Below are 20,672 nucleotides of genomic sequence, written 5' to 3' on the forward strand. Positions count from 1 at the left end.
CACGTGCCAGGAGAGTATGACCCAGGCCAGTCCTATTACATTTGGATTAGGGTGATGGTGAAAGGCCTCAAGAAAGCCCCCACTAGCGAAGCCTCACCTTAAAGGAAAGCCTTGCATTTCCTGGGAAAATTTCCATGAACAGCTTGCACAGGAAATTCAAACCACTAAGGAAAAGCCACATCCTGGGATGTTCTTGATTTGGGAATAAAAGTTGTTAGTAACAGAAAAGAAGGTCCCTCAGGCTAGCTATCCTTGTCAATTCCATAGCCAAATCTAATCAAGAGTTAAATGCTCTTTGAGGCTCTGGCCTCCAGAGCAAGTAAAAGTTGGTTGCCTCACTCTTGGCAGGCTACAAAACAGAGGCCCCCACCTAGCACTAGGGATAAGCCAAATTGTTCCATGAGCTCTACACGTGCAATGAGTTATCCCATGTAAACATGTCTTACAGCATGCCCCACAAAGCATTCGCCATACTAACAAAAAGAAGCACTTTCAAGTGACAAGGAGGAGGAAGACCAAGCTGTACTTGGCCCCCACCCATATTTATTGAAAATGCATAATTTTTTTTATTAAATTTTCACATTAGTGACTAGAATTATAAAACAAGCTGTCAATCTCCATTTGAGTGCCTGGATACTCAATGACGTAGGTCTGTCCTGACCTGTGTCTTGGCAATGGTGGGGGAAAGGGAATTGCAGTGAAGAATTGCAAATATTTGTACAAAAATATCCTCTGCTCCCATTTTCATGGAGCTCTGGAACAAGTTAAGGTAGGGCTTTAGTGTCAAACTGTTAGCCACAGGAATGTGATAAGGCAGCAACATTATTGTGTGTAAACTGTTATAAAAGTGGTGCTTTTAAAAAAAAGCCACAAACCTGTATTGGGAGAGGCTTTTGGTAAAGAGCCCACAGACCACAGAGTGAGATGACTTCAACCAGACTCTCCCAAAAACCAATTGACCTTCAAGAACACTGGGGATCAACCCAGGAACATACAATCTGTATTGGTGATGTACAGTGATACCACTGAAGCATACCAGCATTTCCAAGGTGGGAAGGATTTCAGTGTTGTGCTTCCTGCAACACACACCTCTTTTCTTTATGCACGTTGGCAACAGCTCCCCACCACCCTGATGCCAGCAGGAGGCTTGGAGACAGGTCTGAGTGCAGCCCTCTCTGTGGGGTGCAAAGTAACCTCTTGCACACACGCAAAGTCTTTTGCATAGTCTTCCCCCCCCCACCACAGAGGGATTTGCTGGGATACTACCCTTCGTCCGCGCTGTTGTCTTGAAAGTACTGGTGACGCAGCGCTTTGAAGGCAGAGATGCGCTTATATGGGTTGAATGTCAGCATTTCCTAGAAAGAGAAAAATAAGGCATGTGTTGCAAACATATTGGGGAGTCAAAACAAAACCTGAACCCAAAACCAGAAAGATTCTTTCACTGAACCCGAATCTACAATGTTCTTGGTTGTCTCAAGCCAGAACCAAACACTTAACACACAAAAATGGTAACAGATTCAAAATAAGTGGTTTAATACATCAGGCATGCAGCTTGCAATTAATGTGTCATTTTCTTGTTTCTCATCTTGTTGTGTGAATTTGTTTGTAAAACCCCTTTTAAAAGGACAAAGATTAAGTGCATATTTTTCCCATCAGATTAAGTAGTTATATTTCTCTCCTAGAATAACAACTGCAAGTGAGAAAATTTGATATACCGTAATTCTGCATGAAATGTATCTGAACCGGTTCATTTTGTCCAAACCAATTACCATACTGCTTTTTAAAGTTAGTGTCTGAACTGGACAGTTCAGTCCAGATGGACTGGACAGATGAACCTTAACTGAATCCAAAAGTCTTACTGGTTTGCCTCCATGGTGCCCTCCCTCAGCAAGACAGGTTCTAGCTCTCCTCCTCCCCACCCCACCCAAGCAAGCCCATGAAGAGAGGATCAAAATGCATGTAAACCCAGAACTGGGACAGGCTGATCAGTGTGTCTGTGCTCCCGTCTCCAGTCAGTTCCAGTAATATTTCTTGGTACCCAACCCAACAGTCTTGAGCATCTCCTACATCTGTTGATCACCCGCATCTGAACACAGTGCTCCATGTTATCCTATGACTAAAAGCATGTTCACACCGTACATTGGCAATGCAACAAGCACCAACAGCTTGAGTGAGTGGAGTGTAACAGCCGTTCCCTCTCAGTTACCAAATGCTGAGTCACCCCCACTTATTGCCTCTTTACAGTCACAGACAAAATGCCCCACACGGAGGATGCTGAGAGGCAATGATTCAGTCACGTGGAAACTGACGCACACCCATACAGGAGAGCTTTTTTTTTTTGTCCACAGTCATCTTTAGAACTCCACAGGCCAGTACTTCCACACCAGAGACAGAGGCAATATAGGCAAGGAGCTGAACATATTGTGAAACTATTCCTGGGCTGTACCACCTAGACTTCAAAGGGGATGTGTCTCCCCTGAACAGAGAAAACTCTGTACAGACAACTGGAGAGGGTGGGTCTTCCTGGGAGTTTTCCTCCTGAAAAACAGAAGCTTTGGGGGGATTTGCAGGCATTTGTGTTTTGTGGCACATCAACCCTGAACACAAAGCCCACATAACACAGGCCTACAAAAAAAAAGACTCTTAGCTGCCAAGGATGTGTGAATGAATTTAGGACTTCCGGGTGCCGAATCCAAAAATGGCACCGGTTTTGCTCAATTGGCTCTAGTTTTGGGGGTATGGCATAGGGATCTTATATACCAATTCAAGCAGCTTCCTCGTGAGGAAGCCAATGCTAGTACCCCCAAAACTAGAGTGAATCAGGCAAAACTGATGTCATTTTTGGATTTAGTACCCCAAATACATACACACACACACCAGAGCTTTTAAGACAACAAGATTTGTGTGGGCCTTTGTAATCAAATACTACCTAAGCAGAAAAGGGTTAATACCCCCCTCCCTGTGTGCCACAGTCCTGATCAGCCTCCAGGTTTAAAGTAGTAAAAACAGGAACTCAAATGAAGCTTTTTCAGACGGGCGGTTTAACCCTTATAATTGAGAAACTGTTGGAAGCACAACGACTTGGGTGACTAGACTGGGCCTCTGAGTGGATCTGGATTTAATGACATGCATAAATTCAAGAAGCACAAGCAAACTGCTCCTCCTGCACATGTGCATGCCAGAACATCCAACACCAGTCTCATCACCAGTACCCTGCCATTTGCCCTCTCAGTGCACAAGTCAAGAAACCTACTGCTTGCTACAGAGATCGCAAGTGCTTCCCATGCATTACTGAAGCCACCCTTACCCTGTAAGCTAGGCAGCAGAGGCCAAGAGGTAGGTGGCACAGTTAAGGCCATCCAGCAAGTTCATGGCTGAGCTGCAATTTAAAAGTAGTGTGCACATGCATGCGTCCCAGCCCATGTTCCTTAACCATCATCCCATATCACCTCTTCCAACACCCATTCCACCATTTAGGAAACATACCACAAGCAGCCGGGCCCCCAAGGGCTCTATTTCTGGCACAAACTTATCAACAGGCTGTGGGAGGCGGGGAGCAAAGGCACAGCGTGGCAAAGACACATCCAGTGGCCAGTCCTCCTCAGATGGGAGCCCGATCAGACTGCAAGTCAAAGAAAAGCGTGAGCCAGGGTGGTCTGGTGGTCCCAAGGAAGCCCTTGACCCTTGTTAATTGCTACAAGGTCAAATAAGCATCCTGATCACTCCTGTGGCATAAAGAATCAGAGTTAGAAGAGGCCTTAGAGTTAGTCCAACCCCCTGCTCAGCAGAGGCAACTACAGCATTCCTGAGAGGTGGTCATCCAGCCACTGCTTGAAAATCTCCAATGAAGGAAGATCATACAACTGCATGAGGCAGGGTGTTCCAGTGCTGGGCACCTCTTACAGTTAGAATTCTCTAGCCTAAACCAACTTCCCTATAGTTTTGACCCACTGGTTCTGTCTTCAGGAGCTGCAGAGAACAAGTGCTCACCTTCTCCTTCAAATACCCGAAGATACCAACCATATCTCCTTTTAGTCTTCTCTTCTACAAGCCAGGTTCCATTCCAATCCAGAGGGCTGATCTAACTCATGTTAAAATGCTTAGACCTGGATAAGGTAGTTTTTAAAAAACCAGTCGCCTGACTAGCAACATCCCGTTCATAGTTCCAGGGCCTCTGAGAGGAATTTTATCAGGGGGTACTAAGTTTATTTTGAGGCCCTTCCCACTGGATCATAATTTCTACAAATTATGATACATAAAACTATGGCTTACACAAATGTGAATGCTAGTCTTCACACACTATAAGTAAACATTTTCTGAGATTCCAGGAAATTTTGGGCCCCCTCCTTTGGTTCCAGGACCCCCTTTTTGACCACAGGCCTGGGTACAAATTACCTCCTGCATCCCCTCTCATGGGCCCTGCATAACTCATACTTTTTATCCCTGCATTATGCTAGCTCCCCAATTTCCTTGCCCAAATTCCAAACATCTCAGCTTTTATTTTTATTTTGATCCCCTTTCCTTCCCCTCTGAGATGTTACCATTTAAGACAGCTCAAAACATTGGAAGACACAAGACAAAAGAGACCTCTAAGTGCCTTTCCAAGGGGGTGAAGAGGAAGTCTTCACCACTCCCACTTACTACTCACCTTTCCCTATTGGTGACTTGCAAATATTCCACAAATGCCATCCCACTAACTACTCTCTAATGCAGAATTTGGATAACTTATCAATGCATCAGCAGTGTCTTCATCTACTACAGCCTCTCCGAGGCTTAATGAGTTGGAGGGATACAAGATACCAACTTGGGTATTTGCATGTGAAGGGCATACTTGGAAAAATTCCAAAGGGTATACTTAGGAAAAAGTTTGAACCTGAAAGCCAAGCATATTCCCTAACATCCATCCACCCCCATGTTTCAGTACAACTTTCTGTTATCTCTGCTATGGATGGAAAACAGCAGGTGCACCACATAAGTGACCTGCAGAGCAAGACTCATTTACCTGCTTTTTAAGCACTTAATTAAAACAATCAGCCAATCCCCCTGAAGCCTCTGGCCAACTGGTTCTTTGCTCTACCAGAAAGTTCAGACATGCACTTGCACAACTGAGATGCAATTCTTCCTTCTCCCTGACTCACCAACACACCACCAACTTTAGTTCTCACACCCTTATGAAACAAGCAAGTCATGCAGTTGGTTCATGTGAAACAGGAAAGTCATGCAGTTGGTTTTGAGATTATGCTGAACAAAGCCAGTGATCTCATTCCCTGACCTTTTGCAGGAAATAAGAAAGTACTCACTCAAAGATCTTGCCCAGTTGGTCAGCTTCAGAGTTACCACAGAAGAGAGGCCTGTAGAGCATAAAGGGCATGGTGGTTACTGTGGTGGGACATCAAGGGCCCTATACTCCAAATCGTGACAAAGCAGACAGAGTAATCTAGCCGCCCCCTCACCATGTGGTTGCCTGGAATTAAGGTTCTCAGGTCAAAAATGCTGAGCGGCCTGTCTCAACTAATCAGGGCCTGTCCAAGACTTGCTGATGCCTGTTCCTCCCACTCTCTAATGTTCTAATTCAGCACTCCTCCCCTCCACATTTTCCCTTCCTCTCTATCCCTTTTCCAAACTAGGGAATGGAAGGAGGAGCAGTGGAGGCACAGAGATGGGCACTCCCCAACAACCTGCTGCCCAAGGCAACCATTTCAGCTGGCCTCATAGATGTATCAGCACTGGAACTAGGCCAAAAATGCAAGTCCACTGATTCATGGACTTCTCAGAACAGGGCCTTCTCAGTAGTGGCACCAACGTTATGGAACTCCCTTCCCCTTGACTTGAGAATGGCTCCCTCTCTTGAGAGTTTTCGGCGAGGCCTGAAGACCCTTCTGTTTAAACAAGCCTTCTGACTTCATGGCCTTTTTAACATCTTTTATACATCATTTAATTGTTTTTTTACAGGCCTGATTCCTCTATGAACTGCTGTTTTATGCTCTTTTTTATTCTGACTTATCTGACTACTGTTTTTATGGTTTCTGTTAATGTGTTTTTAATATGTTTTTTTCTGTTTGTTAAATTATGTTTTAATCTGTTTTTAATATGTTGTAAGCCGCCCTGGGTCCCTTTAAGGAGAAGGGCGGGATAGAAATAAAGTTATTATATTATTATTATCATGTTAACACACCAAGAATCAAGGGCAATACAAGGCTAGCAAGGGATAGTTCAGGGTTCCTTTAATTCAAACACAGAAGGGCACTACGACTTAAAAATTAACACAAATACACTGTACTTGCTTGTGTGGGCATCACATTCAAGGCAGGTGGGCCAGAAAACAGACTGGCTGCATGTGCCCAGAAAGTATATGGCATGTGAGCAAAGTGCCACACACACGCATGTATCTCTGCATCATTTCTGCCCATGGATGCACTTTTCATGCAGGAATACTGTAAACGTGTTGCTGTGTAAACTGCTTTGCAAACTCTTTTTGTTGAGAAGCAGTATATAAATATTCTTAATAACCACCATCCCCTTTTTAAATGCCTTTACTTCCTAAAATTCAAAATTAGACACACTTCTGATAAAAAGGGACAAATTGGTGGCGATTTCTCTTTTACAGACCCAGCAGAGGCAGCTGGGAGTTCAGTATGTCGACAGCACCCAACTCTCTGGGGCTATTCACAGCATACTGCACATGTGTACAAATGACTGTGTACACTTCTGAACACAACCGACTGAGGGTCAGTCCTGAGAAGGCAGGTGAAGCTGGTAAGCCATCTGCCTATTCTGCCTTCTGCCAGGGAGGTGGCATTCAATCTGTTCTGATGGATTACAGGCACTCCCACGAAAAGACTGAGCTTGCAGTTTCAGGGGTGTTCCTAGATCAAGGGTTTCCACAGGAGGCCCAAGTGGAATCAGCAGCAGAGCACCTTTGACAAGAAAGGTAGGTGTGCCAGCTACAACCTCTCATGGATAAAGGCAACCTGCTCACCATTTAGCTGTGTGCTAGTAACCTGCAGATTAGACTACTGCAGTGCTTACAGCACTGCCTTTGAAGACTGTGCAGAAACTGCAGCTAGTTCAAAGTATAGCCACTAGGCTGCTACTTGAGACTGGGTCCATCCCTCACCAGCGCTTAAACAACTTCCTGGCTCCTATCTTGGTTCTGAGCAGAAAGCTGACCTTCAAAGTGATACATACATCACCTGAGAACCAGGGACTTAAAACATTGCCTCCTATCTCATCAGCCTTTCTAAGCACTGACAGAGTTGCTGTCAGAGGCTGTCCTCCAAGGCTCCCCAACGGGAGAAGGCCTTTTTCATTTGTGACATACACTGCCCAGGAAGGCTTGGCTGGTGCCTTCTCAAATGTCACTCTGGCACCAGATGAAGACCTCCTTATTTTCCCAGGCCTTTCAAACCAACAAATTATTTCATCTGCTGGTTATTTATTTTTATTTTATTTTCTTGTTATAGTTTAATTCTTTCTATCCACACGGTTTTTTATAATCTTGTGAGCCAGGTGTGTGTTAAAAGCAGAATACAAGCACGAATATGATTCCCCTATTTTGGAAGGCTTCCTCCCTGGATTGCAGTCTCACTTCATTCCAAATAGGCCTCTGAAAGGCCCAAGAAAAGAACCACCAGATATGTCTGTGTGATCGCTGCAGATAGAGAACAGACCCATCTCATCCTTGTGCAATCCCAACCCCCAACCCTGTCCCTTGTCAGAGAAGGCGGCAAATGTTGCCACCTCATCTTCTGCAGAGCAGGTCACCAGCTCCTCCCTGTCTATCAGCCTGAGAGATAAGCAAGAGGAAGGATTCCAACAGGCCCAGCCCTAATCTATTGTCTCCCAGCTGTGCAGACAACCTTGGCACTCTGCAAGCAGAACATGCTCCAGGAGAACAATATTTCAAAGGTTCATTCTCCTGACTGCACTTGGAAAGTGAATGGGCACAGCCTTCCAAGGAAACAGAACAAAGGTGGCCATGTGTGGATCTCCAAGCAGGGAGTGGGTGAGTCAAAAGGCAAAGCCTGAGCCCATGTATTTCCTTGATGCCTGCCTGTTCTCCACTTTTTATTATAGGCCACTTAGCCGCTTAACAATGGGCCACATAAGGAAGAACCACATATACATGTACAAGAGCACATTTGATGGTGCTCAAAGCACAACAAAGGGGCTCTTAATGAGGCAATCAGGTCTCCCACAGCCTGCAGCAGAGTGTCTGTTTACAAAACAAAGGCACCAGATTGGATGGAATATTCACTTAACAACCTAACAGCATAACAGGGATAGGAGAACACATCCCTGTTATTAAGTGGTGCACAACTGTACTACATTTATATCCTGCTTCTCTTCCTTCATGGAATTCAGGAGGGCATCCATCAAGGTACCACCCAGAATCAGCAAGGTTGCTGTGTCACATGACCGCAGACCATGTCTCTTGTCACTGCCCAGCCCGACTTCTCCTCACTGCCTCTCATTTAGAATGTATCCAGCTCTGGCTTGAGGGCTCAAAACAGGACACAACATATTTAAGGATAAACACAGAACTCCTGCACAAAAGGCTAACATATCACACACTAACCCCTTCCCTCACCAAAGCTCCAATTCTCACCCAGTCTCATTTCTGCAAACATTCAAATAATGCTGGTTAATGCAAACATTATGCCATTAAATAGAACACAGAAGAGTGGAAAATGTGGGGGACTCAGATGCAAAATACCCCCAAGCTTTGAATCCAAAGGTATGCTGGCAATCAACAACAATTCCACAGCAAGTACTCTTCCCACCACCCAAAGTAGTCACTCTGGGATATGCAATGACAAAGCCCAATAGCCAGAGGCAAACTACCCAGTCCACTGGATACATTCCAACTCCATCTCCCACTCACTTTCTTCGAAACATCTCTGCAAAGATGCAGCCAACACTCCACATGTCCACAGGGGTAGCATAGGTTGACTGGAGCAGCACTTCTGGTGCACGGTACCAGAGCGTGACCACCTGTGGTGAGCAAAAGAAGCATCCATGTTCACAAATGAAAGATCTGACCCAAGGTGACGTCTCCCCTTTATTCCATGCATCACAACGCTCACTGACTTCTGCTCTAGAAAGGGAGGTGGGCGGAAATAACACATGAACTTTGGACTCAAGAGTTCTCCCTCGCAAGATGCATGCTGAAAATAGTTCCAGGTTTCAGGCACTTCCTGTGGCTAAATATTATTGCAAATATAAGATAGCCAACACATTCCACTTTCCATTCTCAACCCACCTCTGGGGCCACTAGTCTGGTTTAGAAGCAGCCTAGCCTCACAATCTATCGCCATATGTTTCAAGGCACTGAACTGCCTCCCAGTATAAACCACCTCCCAACATGGATTTTTTGAGCACTCTCTTTCAGGCTACGTTAGGCTCAACCATAAAACAGTGTGTCTCCCCCATCCCATCAGCTGAAAAGGCTCAGAAGTTTGATAACTTTTTCCCTAGTAAAGCTTAAAACAGGCTTTTGAGCACCAGGCCTGCTGCCTAGGGAAAGATAGTATAGAAATATCCTAAACAGTCATGTTAATGGAAGGAGAACCCATATATAGTCCTTGATGTTTGCCCAATTCTGACCCTAAACACATTCTCACCAGCGGTGTCAGAGCCATCTGGCAGCTGTAGATACGAGCCAAGCCAAAGTCAGCCAGTTTGACTTGACCAGAGCTGGTCACCAGGATGTTCTCTGGCTTAAGGTCACGATGAACGATGCAGTTTGAATGCAAGAAATCCAAGCCGCTCAAGAACTGACGCATCATGTCCTGGTTAGAGGAGAGAAGAGCATGTAGCATCAACATCCCCACTTGGAACGCCTTGTGTAGCCTCAAATCAGATAACTGTCCAGAAAACAGGTAGCTTTCCAGCACTGATCCAGGATGTCACTGGGATGTTACCTTTATTACTTCCACTGGTAAACCAGGAGGTGGTGTTTTTTCCAAGTAAGCCTTGAGATCCTGATCCACATGCTCAAAGACTAGGGTCACTTTGGTCTCGCGTTCAGTTCGTGTTGTCGTGCAAACATCCATTAGCCTACAAGATGAGAAAGGGGAACATGGCTTAGGAAGTGCTCCAGAACTACAAGATCAGAGAAGAGAAATGGATTTGTGAAGCCCCAAACAGGATCCTAACACTGGGTCAGTACAATGCAGGCACTACCTCATGCTATGAAATATAAAACAGACTGAAAACTAGATTGGTTGCAAGACCCCTGGCCCCAGTACTGCACATGAGATCACCACGGTGTTAGCAGGTGTGCTTTTAAGACACATGAAATAGATTTTCCCCATGTGCATATGTGTAGGGATCACGTACAATGGCCAACAACACAACTCAGTGGAATGGCATGAGAGGTGGGGGAGGAGGTAGGCCGGCACAGGTAAAGATGTAGCAATAAATATCTTTTACTGTATGACTAAAACCATAATGGGAAGGAGGAATCAATAATAAAACACAAAGCAATATATTGAGCACTCACTTGTACAACTGAACCTAAAGCAGATTCTAGGTAGAAAGGAGAAGAAAAAAGAAATCTGTATAAGAAGAAGAGGGCATATAATGACGCAAGCAAAGGAGGGCAGTGGGATATAGGGAAATCAGGAGGCAGTAGCATCACTAGCAGCAGTAGCAGTGTGTCCTCTTCTGGCCTAGCACCTAGGGCATACGACCCACCCTCCTCCCACTTGCTACACCACTGTCAGGAGGATTACCCAGGGCAAATTTGGGCTAGAAACCAGGGTTTGGTGTGGCAGTGCAAGGGAAGCGGCCAAAGAGAGAAACTGCAGAAGAGAAAGGAGTGGAGAAATACCAAGGTTTCAGCTGTGGAGAAAGACTATGGAAGAACTGCAGTTCCTTGTAGCCTGAATCAGGGCCGCAGGGGAGAAGCGAGCCCCTTGGTGGGTTGTGTAGTCATTTCACTTGCTTGCAGTTGGGAGGAGCTTGCCTCTCCCACCATTTGAGCACCCTTAACCAATGCCTTGTGCCTCTGAAGAGGCACGTGGGTGTACATATTTGTGCCTGAAGAGGCACGTGGGAGAAGCGCAGCCCCCCACCCCCACCCCACCCCATTCTTGGCATTGGCAATGGATTGTTCATTGGAGGCCTGGAACCAAGCTTCCCCCCCCCCCAAAAAAGCTTAAAAATAAACCACAAGCCCTAGATTCACACACAAAGGACAAAATGTCCCATCACGACTGCACATGAGACATGGACAAGGAGGTAGGGGTTTGGGAGTTAATGGTCAGGATTGCCAAACATCAAAATTATGTATATTTGCAGAGGTGCTTTGAAGCACTGTGGAGATGGTGGGGCAAGGATGCCAAGATGCAGCCATCTCCCATTGCAAAGGGAGGGAGAAAGGCAGAAGACAGCTTGAAAAGCAAATCCAGGTGGGTCAAGAAGTAACACTAGCTAGTCTCAAGGAAAGAAGCAAGGCAAGGGACTCATAGTTCCCTGTGAGGTGATTTACAAAAGGGATGGTTCTTCAGCAGGCATTGGACCAGCGACTTTTCTGTGGGGCTCAGACAAGGAAAGCAGAAGGTGGGGAGAAGGATGACTGCTGCAAAGACAGACAGCAGTCCAATACTTCTGTTGGGTGCCAGCTGGCTCAGTGGGGACTGGAAAGAATAGAGCTGCTTGATGCAGCACCAGTGAGTAGGGGGAGGGGCGCATTGGGGCCAATTAACAAAAACACATGGGATCTGTGACCTGGATTTATATACCTTAGATTCCCATAGCAAAGTACAGGGGCTGTTGTGGGATGAACTCATCAAGGACCTCTCCTTTGTGCCTTGATTGGGTGCCTCTGTTGTTTGGCATCCTTCCCAGGGCATGGCAAAGAACTCTTGATGTGTTCTGGAGGTCAAGGCCTCAATTAGAATGACAGATTGCTTGATTAGATTGGGCCCTGGAGCTAGTGAGGACAGCTTGGGTGGAGGACTCACCTTTTGTGTTGCTAACAATGTTGTTTGCTCCCAGGCAGCAGCAAAGATGTGGCTTTTCTTTACAGTTTCAAATCTGCTATTTGACATGCTATTTGATTGCTATGAGAGCAAGATGGTCCAAAAATGAATGAAAGGCAAAGGCATTTCTCAAGCCAGCCTCTAGGGTATGGCATAAAGGCAATTGCTCTGAGGAACCAAAATGTTGGCCTTCCTGGAGGCCTGTGGGATTTGAGGCCTCTTGCAATCAGCACAGTTCAACTGGCCTGGGTCATGGTCTCATACTGATTGTGTTTATGACAATCCCATCCTTACTATTCTGACCCAGATCTTCAGCAGCCTTTTAACCCTATGCTATGGTCCCTTATTATTATTATTATTATTATTATTATTATTATTATTATTATTATTATTATTATTATTATTATTAATAATAATAATAATAACAATAACAATAATAATAATACAGGTATTTATATAACGCCTTTCTTGGTCGTCAGATTTCTCTTCAGACTGTAATTCAAGGCGGTTTACATAGGCAGGTTATACTAAATCCCAATAGGAATTTTTACAATTCAAGAAGATTCTGTCTTTCAAGAACCACAACATTTCAGATGGATCTTTTATGATCTGGTATCACATTCTGGCCTCCATTTTCCTCCCACACAGGCTGACAGCAGCCAAAGAGCAGGTGGAATAACTTGGCTAGGCTTGTCAGGTGCTTCAAAGTCTCGCCATTCACACTGGTGGCCTCGAACTAGCAACTGGCGACCTTCGGATGTTATCTTCAGGCAAACTGAGGCTCTACCCTCTAGACCAGACCTCCTGCCTTAACTGCTTTCTAAACTGCTAACTTCCCTCCCCTCCAGGCACAAGACCGACCTCTCATAGTTTGGCATGCTGACCCTCACAGAACCTCTTCCATTTTAAGCCATTTCTGCCCAACAGGGCAGAATACATGCATATATGCAACAGGGACCAAATATGTACACCCACGGGCCAGGCAGAAATGTTACAGTTAAAAAATGTTAAGGTTAAGGGCATTGGTCCCTTTAGGGTCCCTTTAGGGAGAAGGGCGGGATACAAATAAAGTTTATTTATTATTGGTCATTTTGGGTGCTCCCCTCCACTCAAATAATCACCTAAACTTTATATGAAGAACTGTCTCCTAAGACACCATTACAGTTTTACACAGGCTGAAGCAAGACCTCTCCCCTCCGTACATCAAGAGACACCAGAGAAAGCCAAGTAGCAAAACCAGTCTGGTTCAAGTCCCAGCCTGCAGGGCCAAGAACCAAAAGGCCCAAATTCTGATCTGGCATATTTGATAAGTTCCTTTGCAACCAGGCAGATTCTTCCCTGTGAGGAATGAATGACCAGTCTAATTCCTTGTTATCCTCAGTTTGCCTGCTCAGAAAAGCAGATTGACCCCATGATGCTGGGGGTGGTTTTATTTTAAGTGAGAGGAAGAGGAACAGAAAAGAAGAATGAATTTGAAGTGCAATTTGGAAAAAGAAGCTGGGAGAAAGACTATCTATGCAAGCATTAGCCTACTTTTCCTAATGCATATTTAGTCTTAGGCTGCAATCCTAACCTCACTTTCCTGGGATTAAGTCCATTGAACACAACAGGACTTACTTCTGGGTAGACCTGGTTAGGATTGGGCCCCATGTTGTTTACTAAATTACTCTCCTAGTTACTCATAGTGCAACCCTAGGCAGGAGCAAGTCCCACCATGTTCAGTGAGGCTTAATCATTACTAAGTGCATTCAGTATTGCAATCCTAATTGCACAGTTGCCCTGAATGCTGACATTCCTCCTAACAAATTCCACTGTTACCCAATTATGAGATTCTGCAGAGAAAGCAGTAAGCCAGTGCCAGAAATGTTTTTCTGTCAAACCAATCCCCCACCCACCACCACTGTCCCACAAATCTGAAAGGAGGGAGCAAGGAGATGGACTCAGCTCTCATAGTTCAATAATAAGACCCAGGTCTACAGTCACCAAAACTCCACAGAAAAGGAGGTGTATCAGATGGAATCCAGGGGAAGACCCAGAGGCAGGACAGAAGATACACCAAACAAAAATAGACAAGGTATATAGAATCCTTCTAGAATAAAGTTCCTTCCTGGTCTGTCAGAATGTCATGCTTGCAGCAAAAAGGGCATAAATCCAATTCCTAAATGCTGGCAGATGTTTGTTTAAATGGAAAAGAAAAACTTGAAGCAATTTCTAGGAATTAGTTAATCCAGGATAGGAGGCCCAAGACACAACAATACACACACACACACACACACACACACACACACACACACACCCAAGGCAAAGGACTTCCTCCTCTGAACTGAGCAATGCAGAGGTCCCTCTTCCAAATCTCCTTCTGCAAAGCCACTCCTATAATGGGCAGGTAAACACAGCCATTTCATATGATTGGGATGAAGTAGTGGGCCTCCTACTTCAGGGAGTGTCAGGTTGTCTTGAACTCTGGCACCTTTTCTCTGTATGGTGTATGGACCCACAGCCCTGCATGGATCCCCAGCCCTGATCATGCCCTCACCTCACAATGTTGGGATGGTCGAAGTGTTCCAGCCGTTTCAGCAGCGCTACCTCCCGCACAGTAGACAGTGGTAACCCGTTCTCATTGCTCTGCACCCGCACATTCTTGAGAGCCACAAATTTGCCGCTCTGTAGGTCCCGGGCCTTGAAGACTGTGCCGTAAGCCCCAATGCCAATCTCAGCTACGGGCTCATACTGCTCCTGCACCCCCATGGCCATCCTGGCAGACCTCTCCAAGAGGCCAGGGAGGCTTTAACAGATCAAATGAAAGGAAAAGAGTTAACAAGGCAGCCTGTATTCTCTCATCCTTCCTCCTCCAGTGACTCAATGTGCAACTCAGTTTACTTTATTCTTCAATTAAACCAGTCTGCTCCTACTAGTGGCACCCCTCTAGCAAATGGCACCAGGATGAGGTCTCTTGTTATCTGGTGTGCTCCCTGGGGCATTTGGTGGGCCGCTGTGAGATACAGGAAGCTGGACTAGATGGGCCTATGGCCTGATCCAGTGGGGCTGTTCTTATGTAAATCCCAGTAACAAAGCCTTCCCCTTTTACATTTTCCCAGGTGCCCTAAGATTCTTTCCTCCCGTTTTCAAACTAAATGGGACATTTTCCTTCTCTACCCCCCTCCATTTTTTATAGACAGGAAAAATAATGGTAAAGATCCTGGTTCCTTTATTGGGAGAAGAGGAGTTTAGAGTACCTTTGTTTCCTCTATTAAAGAACCAGTTGTGGACCTGCATTTTCCCAGATCCAATTTTAATCAACCCTGAACTTTAAGATACATGAAGAGTGCCCCTGGGCATGTGTAGATCTCAGCAGCCAAACACAAAGAAGGGTTCCTGAACCAGAAGGAGGAACCTGAGCAGGTGTGCGTCTTTACTCAGGTCTCCCTGACTAGCAACACATGCCAAAATGCTCTCCTCCACATTACTGTTAACAATAGAAAATTAACACAGAAAACTGGAGGCCCAAGAGCCAAATCCAGTCCACAAAGACTTTCAAACTAGGTCTCTAGCATTGGGGGCCCAACTGATCTCAACTGACACCCCTGTCCTCCACACACTCATCAGTCCCTCTGTTCTGCAGTAGCACAGGTCAGAAAGCAGGGAGGGGAGAGAAAAGAGCGGGATCACAGCAACAGGCCCCACTCCACACGCCTTGAGTAAGCTGCCTGAACTGATATCAGACACATACAAGCTGAGCAGGCAGAGACTCTGCACATGCAACTGAGGAACCTGCAGAAAAAGAAAGGCCCTCACTCACATGCACAGGCCTGTGCACAAGCTCTTCTTCATTGTTTGTTAACAGTTTCAATGAATCTTCACTGTGTGCAGATTAGGGCAGGATCTGCTTCTGCAATACCATTTCTCACACACCCCCATGTACATTTATATACATATTCACCCCATTTGGTTACACTTATGTTGCCTGTTGAAATGACAAAAGCATGTCCTTTCCCCACTCATACAAAGCAGACTTACGGGGTGGGTAAAGGGGGCAATTTTACTTTGTTTTGGCAACTGTGGAGTGCAAGAAATCACAGGTGGCAATGACAAAGGAACAAGGCCAAGCCAGGGTTATCACTCCTTTGTAGGCAGCTTTGCCACCACACACCATTCATTTTTAAACCATTCTCTCCTGGTTTACATGTATTCCAGAACAAAGCTGGCATCTTCAGGATTACCTGGCCTACAGGGAAACCCCACAGTGCCCCTGCGCTGCCTGGCCTACAGGGAAACCCCACAGCCCTGCGTACATCCCACAATGCAACCACAGCTAGGGATCTTGCCCCAAGCAGCTCTTAGGCTCCAATCCTAACCACACTTTCCTGAAAGTAAGCCCCATTGCAGAAAACAGGACTTACTTCTGAGTAGACCAGGTGAGGCTTGTGCCCTAGAACAAGCAGTATGGAAACGCTACAGAAGTGTTGCTGCTTAAGATCCAAGCAAACATGCCATTTGCTGAGCCCAGGATATGCCCAGGTAAAAGTTGTAGGGCAGACTTTCCAGGCACCCACTGCAGACATACCCCATCATCCCTCAGTAGCCTCCAAAAATTCCTGCCTTATCTTCACTCCAGCCATCCTGCTTTGGGGTTCACTTGAATGCACAAAAGTTCTCCCCCCCTTCTAAGGAAGCCCTTCCTAAGTCTATAGTGCTTCCTCAGCAGCCTCCAGGAACACACCTCCAGGCCACATGGAACCCACAAGGGCTTGCCCTGCCCCAGCCCCAACCCTGCAACAACTCCCAGGCCAATGCCTCCTGCACTCCTCCCCAGACACAGCCTGCACCCCCACAAGCGGCCCCCTTCCTGCAACAGGGTCCCAGCGGCCCCGTTCCCACTCCTGAAGTCACGGGGGGGGCCATGCACGCGCCCTGCAGGAGCAGAAGCGCACAGACCTCGTGTCCCCAGGACAAGGCCCGCACTCACCCAGCACCAGCAGCAGCAGACCGGGCTGCTCAGCCGCCGCAACGTTCCAACCAGCGTCCCAAACGGGGGCGTGGCTGGAAGACCCGGGAAACCACAGAGGCGGGACGACCAGAGTGGCCGTCAGAGCGGAAGTGAGTTGCCATAGTTACCGGCCGCCCTCGAACCCTTTGCTTTCCTCCTCCCCCCCTGGAAGGACGGGGAGGGGGGGAGCCCGAGGGCTGCCTTTGCGGGGAGACTGGCGGGGCTCCTTCCTTCCCTTGTCAAGAGGCGGCTTGCCCAGGCGTTGCTGTTGGCCCTGGGCCATTTCAGTGGCAGGGCTCAGCCTCAGAATGTGTGAGGAGAGAGTGTTCCTGAGCATGTGCAGATTACAGCACCCAGATTTTCTCCAGCACCATTTCAGTGGCAGGGCTCAGCCTCAGAATGTGTGAGGAGAGAGTGTTCCTGAGCATGTGCAGATTACAGCACCCAGATTTTCTCCAGCACCATTTCAGCACCAGGGCTGAGCCTTAGAATGAGTGAGGAGAGAGTGTTTCTGGGCATGTGCAGATTACAGCACCTAGATGCAAAAAAAATAAAAAAGACAGTACAGTAGACTTAATACTGGGCAGGAGGTCTGGTCTAGAGGGTAGAGCCTCCATTTGCCTGAAGATTAACATCCACAAGGTCGCCAGTTCGAGGCCACCGGCACCGTGCGACCTTGAAGCAGCTGGCAAGCTGCAGCTGAGCTGTTCCATCTGCTCGGAGCGTGGGAGGATGGAGGCCAGAATGTTAAACCAGATCGGAGTGTAACAGCTTGAATGTGGTGGTTCTTGAAAGAGAGAACCTTCTTTCAATTTGTAAAAATCCCTGCGTGGATTTAATAAGCCTGCCTGTGTAAACCGCCTTGAATAAAGTCTTGAATAAAGACCAAGAAAGGCGGTATACAAATACTGTATATTATTATTGTATATTATATTAATAATTGTGCAGAAGAGGGAATGTTTCACAGATAAAAGGTTCTCACCTCTTCTGCTCTACATGACCCTCAGAAGCACCCCTATCATCCAAAGGGGAATTTCCTCTCACCCCACATAATGATGCCACTCAGGATGTTTTCTCAAATTGAGAGACAGTAACGAGCTGGTTAATCTTTTCTGCTATAGCATGAGCAACATGGGCTTTTGGCAGAGCCCTTAACTGCTCACCTTAGCTGCTCTGTCCCATACACATTGCACAGGGATTAAGGAGCAACAGAGCCTAAAACCATGTGAAGTGGATTGGGTCCCCTCAGGCATATCCTCAAATGCTGTTCACAGAAAGAGGATTAGAGAATCCTTTGCTTGTGTCAAGGCTCATTTTAATTGGGAGTAGATGACACCAAGGAGGTGGGCCTGAAATACAGCCTTTAACAGAACAAAATTTTATGTTAAAAGTGAGTTGCCAACTGTGCCTGTTCAAGGAGCTTGTGGGTCTATTCATTGTTTTAAAAAAAAAAGGCAATATAAAAGCAGTTCTGTTGTTAAAGGCAGAAGAGCAAGGCCAGTGGAGAAAAAACAAAGTTGGCTATCCTATAATTAAATTATACAGAGCACTGCAAAACCAACTAGGGCCACGCCAAACCAAATTATAACCATTATAACAGGGAACATTTTCATCCTTTCCTAAACATTTGGTGGGTCTGCTGAAGTGGGCTTCCACACTAATGTTAGTGAGTTGTCACTGAGAAGGTGGTATTGGAGGTTTTCTTTCGTTTCACTGGTCAGAGGAGACATTAGCTGTCTTGCAAGAACTTGGGTGCTGTATATAGCAGTAAGGGGAGTGGTGGGTGTAAAATGCTTCTTGGGCAGGTTATTATCCTCTCTTTAGTGCTGGCATATTTTAAAGGTAGATGACAATATAATGCCAAGATCTGCAGTTTAATTATATTGATCATCCAAGAAATTATTCTCATGAATGTGGTAGGATTTTGTAACTTCCACAGCAGCTATTCTCTACAAAAGTGTGAAGACTGTACATTTCAGAAAAAAACATCATGTTATAAACATACTAGAATAAATAATAACACAGACCAACACACATTTTGCCGTCTTAAAAGTTTAACCTATTCCTGGATATATTTGGGGTGCTGATTCGAAAAACGGCGTCAGCTTTCCCCTATCACATCTAGTTTAGGAGATACAGCATAGTATCATTAGTGAATGGTTCAAGCAGCTTCTTAATGAGAAAGCCTGTGCCATGGTTTCCTCATGAGGAAGCTGCTTGACCCATTCACTATGCCATATCTCCAAAACTAGACATGATAGGGCAAAACCGATGCCATTTTTGAAATCAGCATACCAAATTCATATAAAATCACCATAAATTTTGGAAAAAATTTTTCTGACTCTCAGTTTCACAGGCCTGTGTAATTGCTTACCATTTATTCAGGGCTTTTAAAATGTTCAGATGGCTTCACATACATTACCTTATAATCCTTACAACAAGGCAGCAAAGTTGGTTGGTATTATTATCCTCATACTGCAGATTGCAGGGGTGAGTGAGTAGGCTGAAGCTGAAAGTAGCCTGTTTAAGGCCATCTCATGAGTCCCTGGTAGGTGACATTTGAATTGAGGATTTCCTGGTTCATAGCACAGCATGACATCAAATCTCTGTAGCTGAAACAGCACCCAAAAAAAAGTGTCCATTAAAAATTTTTCTAGTCTCATTTGAACTTTAACTTTTTCTGTGCACCTCTCACACATGATTCAAACTTCACCTCTGTATTACTCATCTTTTAGAAAGACGAATCTCAAATTCAGTTTTCCATCTATAAAATAGGAATGCTATATTAATATTAGGTTCATTTAGATTTATGTATATGGTGCAGTGACAAATTTTGAAGTGCAGGAGCACATCATGACATCCCCATTAGCTATGCCCCATTGCCACATCCTGGTAAGACAAAACAAATTTCTTTATTAGAGCATTTTCTTCTTCTCCCTCTTATTTCTGCTTTGAAAGTTATTAACATACTTCATTGTGAAATGTAGCTCATTTCATCCTAAACACTTAGAGTGGGTTGCAGTGATTTAAAACAATGACATAAGAACTGAAAGTCAGGATGAAAATATTCCTAATAAATATAAATGGTATATTAGACTGTGCTCCTATTCATGTTTATTCAGAAGTAACTTCCACCATCTGTATCTCCTGGGCCTCCTCTTCCAATTGAATAAACTAATGGAGCCCAAGCTCCTCTCCCTGGGGGCATAATCCAGTCTTGCTTTCTCTCCTCCTTCTACCCATCTGCCCCTCTCCTATCAATCCACCATCTGCATATGAAAGCAGGGCAGGGTAGACTGATAACTCATGTCCCCAGGCCCATTCTCCTGCTGAGTGTAACACTTCCTCTCTGCTAAGATCCTTTGGAAAAAAAGAAAACACACACACACACATTCAAAACTGGGAACATGTGACTGTGTTTCTATAGGGTCCTGGTACTGTGCTCTGACCAGATCCTTCTCCACAACACCCCTGCTTGTATCCCATACCAAAGGCATGGGCTGGGGAAGTAAACCAGCCCTTTCAAAAAACAAAATAACATTTCACTGTATTCAATGAATCCTGAGCCACCGAGGCCAACTTTGCTTTATTTCTGTAGGAAGCTGTTTGATGAGGGTTATAAAGCTTACTGAAATGACTCTGTTAATGTCTTCTCACCCAAATAATGCTCTTATGTAGGAGTTAATCTGAGCCAAGTC

At 45.5% G+C, this 20,672-nt stretch overlaps 1 protein-coding gene across 1 annotated transcript; it reads right to left on the reverse strand.

Annotated features, from left to right (window-relative positions):
• Positions 1-490: 490 nt before the first annotated feature.
• On the reverse strand, positions 491-17,014 carry CDK4 (cyclin dependent kinase 4). Its single transcript, XM_066612514.1, has 8 exons — positions 16,954-17,014; positions 14,524-14,772; positions 9,924-10,059; positions 9,624-9,791; positions 8,885-8,994; positions 5,301-5,351; positions 3,487-3,622; positions 491-1,355 (listed from the first exon to the last, which is right to left on the reverse strand). The coding sequence occupies exons 2-8, from the start codon at positions 14,739-14,741 to the stop codon at positions 1,263-1,265; spliced, it is 912 nt and encodes a 303-aa protein (XP_066468611.1). The 5' UTR covers positions 14,742-14,772; positions 16,954-17,014; the 3' UTR covers positions 491-1,262.
• Positions 17,015-20,672: the final 3,658 nt, after the last annotated feature.

This window comes from Tiliqua scincoides, chromosome 2 (assembly GCF_035046505.1).
Source record: "Tiliqua scincoides isolate rTilSci1 chromosome 2, rTilSci1.hap2, whole genome shotgun sequence".
Classification (NCBI taxonomy): domain Eukaryota; kingdom Metazoa; phylum Chordata; class Lepidosauria; order Squamata; family Scincidae; genus Tiliqua; species Tiliqua scincoides.

Bases quoted from the DNA above. Each gene is read 5' to 3' on its own strand.
- CDK4 (XM_066612514.1), bottom strand. From the start codon at position 14,741: ATGGCCATGGGGGTGCAGGAGCAGTATGAGCCCGTAGCTGAGATTGGC. The intron at 10,060-14,523 runs GTGAGGGCATGA...CTCATCTTGTAG, and splicing joins GACCATCCCAACATTGTGAG to GCTAATGGATGTTTGCACGA. The intron at 8,995-9,623 runs GTGAGAATGTGT...TGCTCACCACAG, and splicing joins AGATGGCTCTGACACCGCTG to GTGGTCACGCTCTGGTACCG.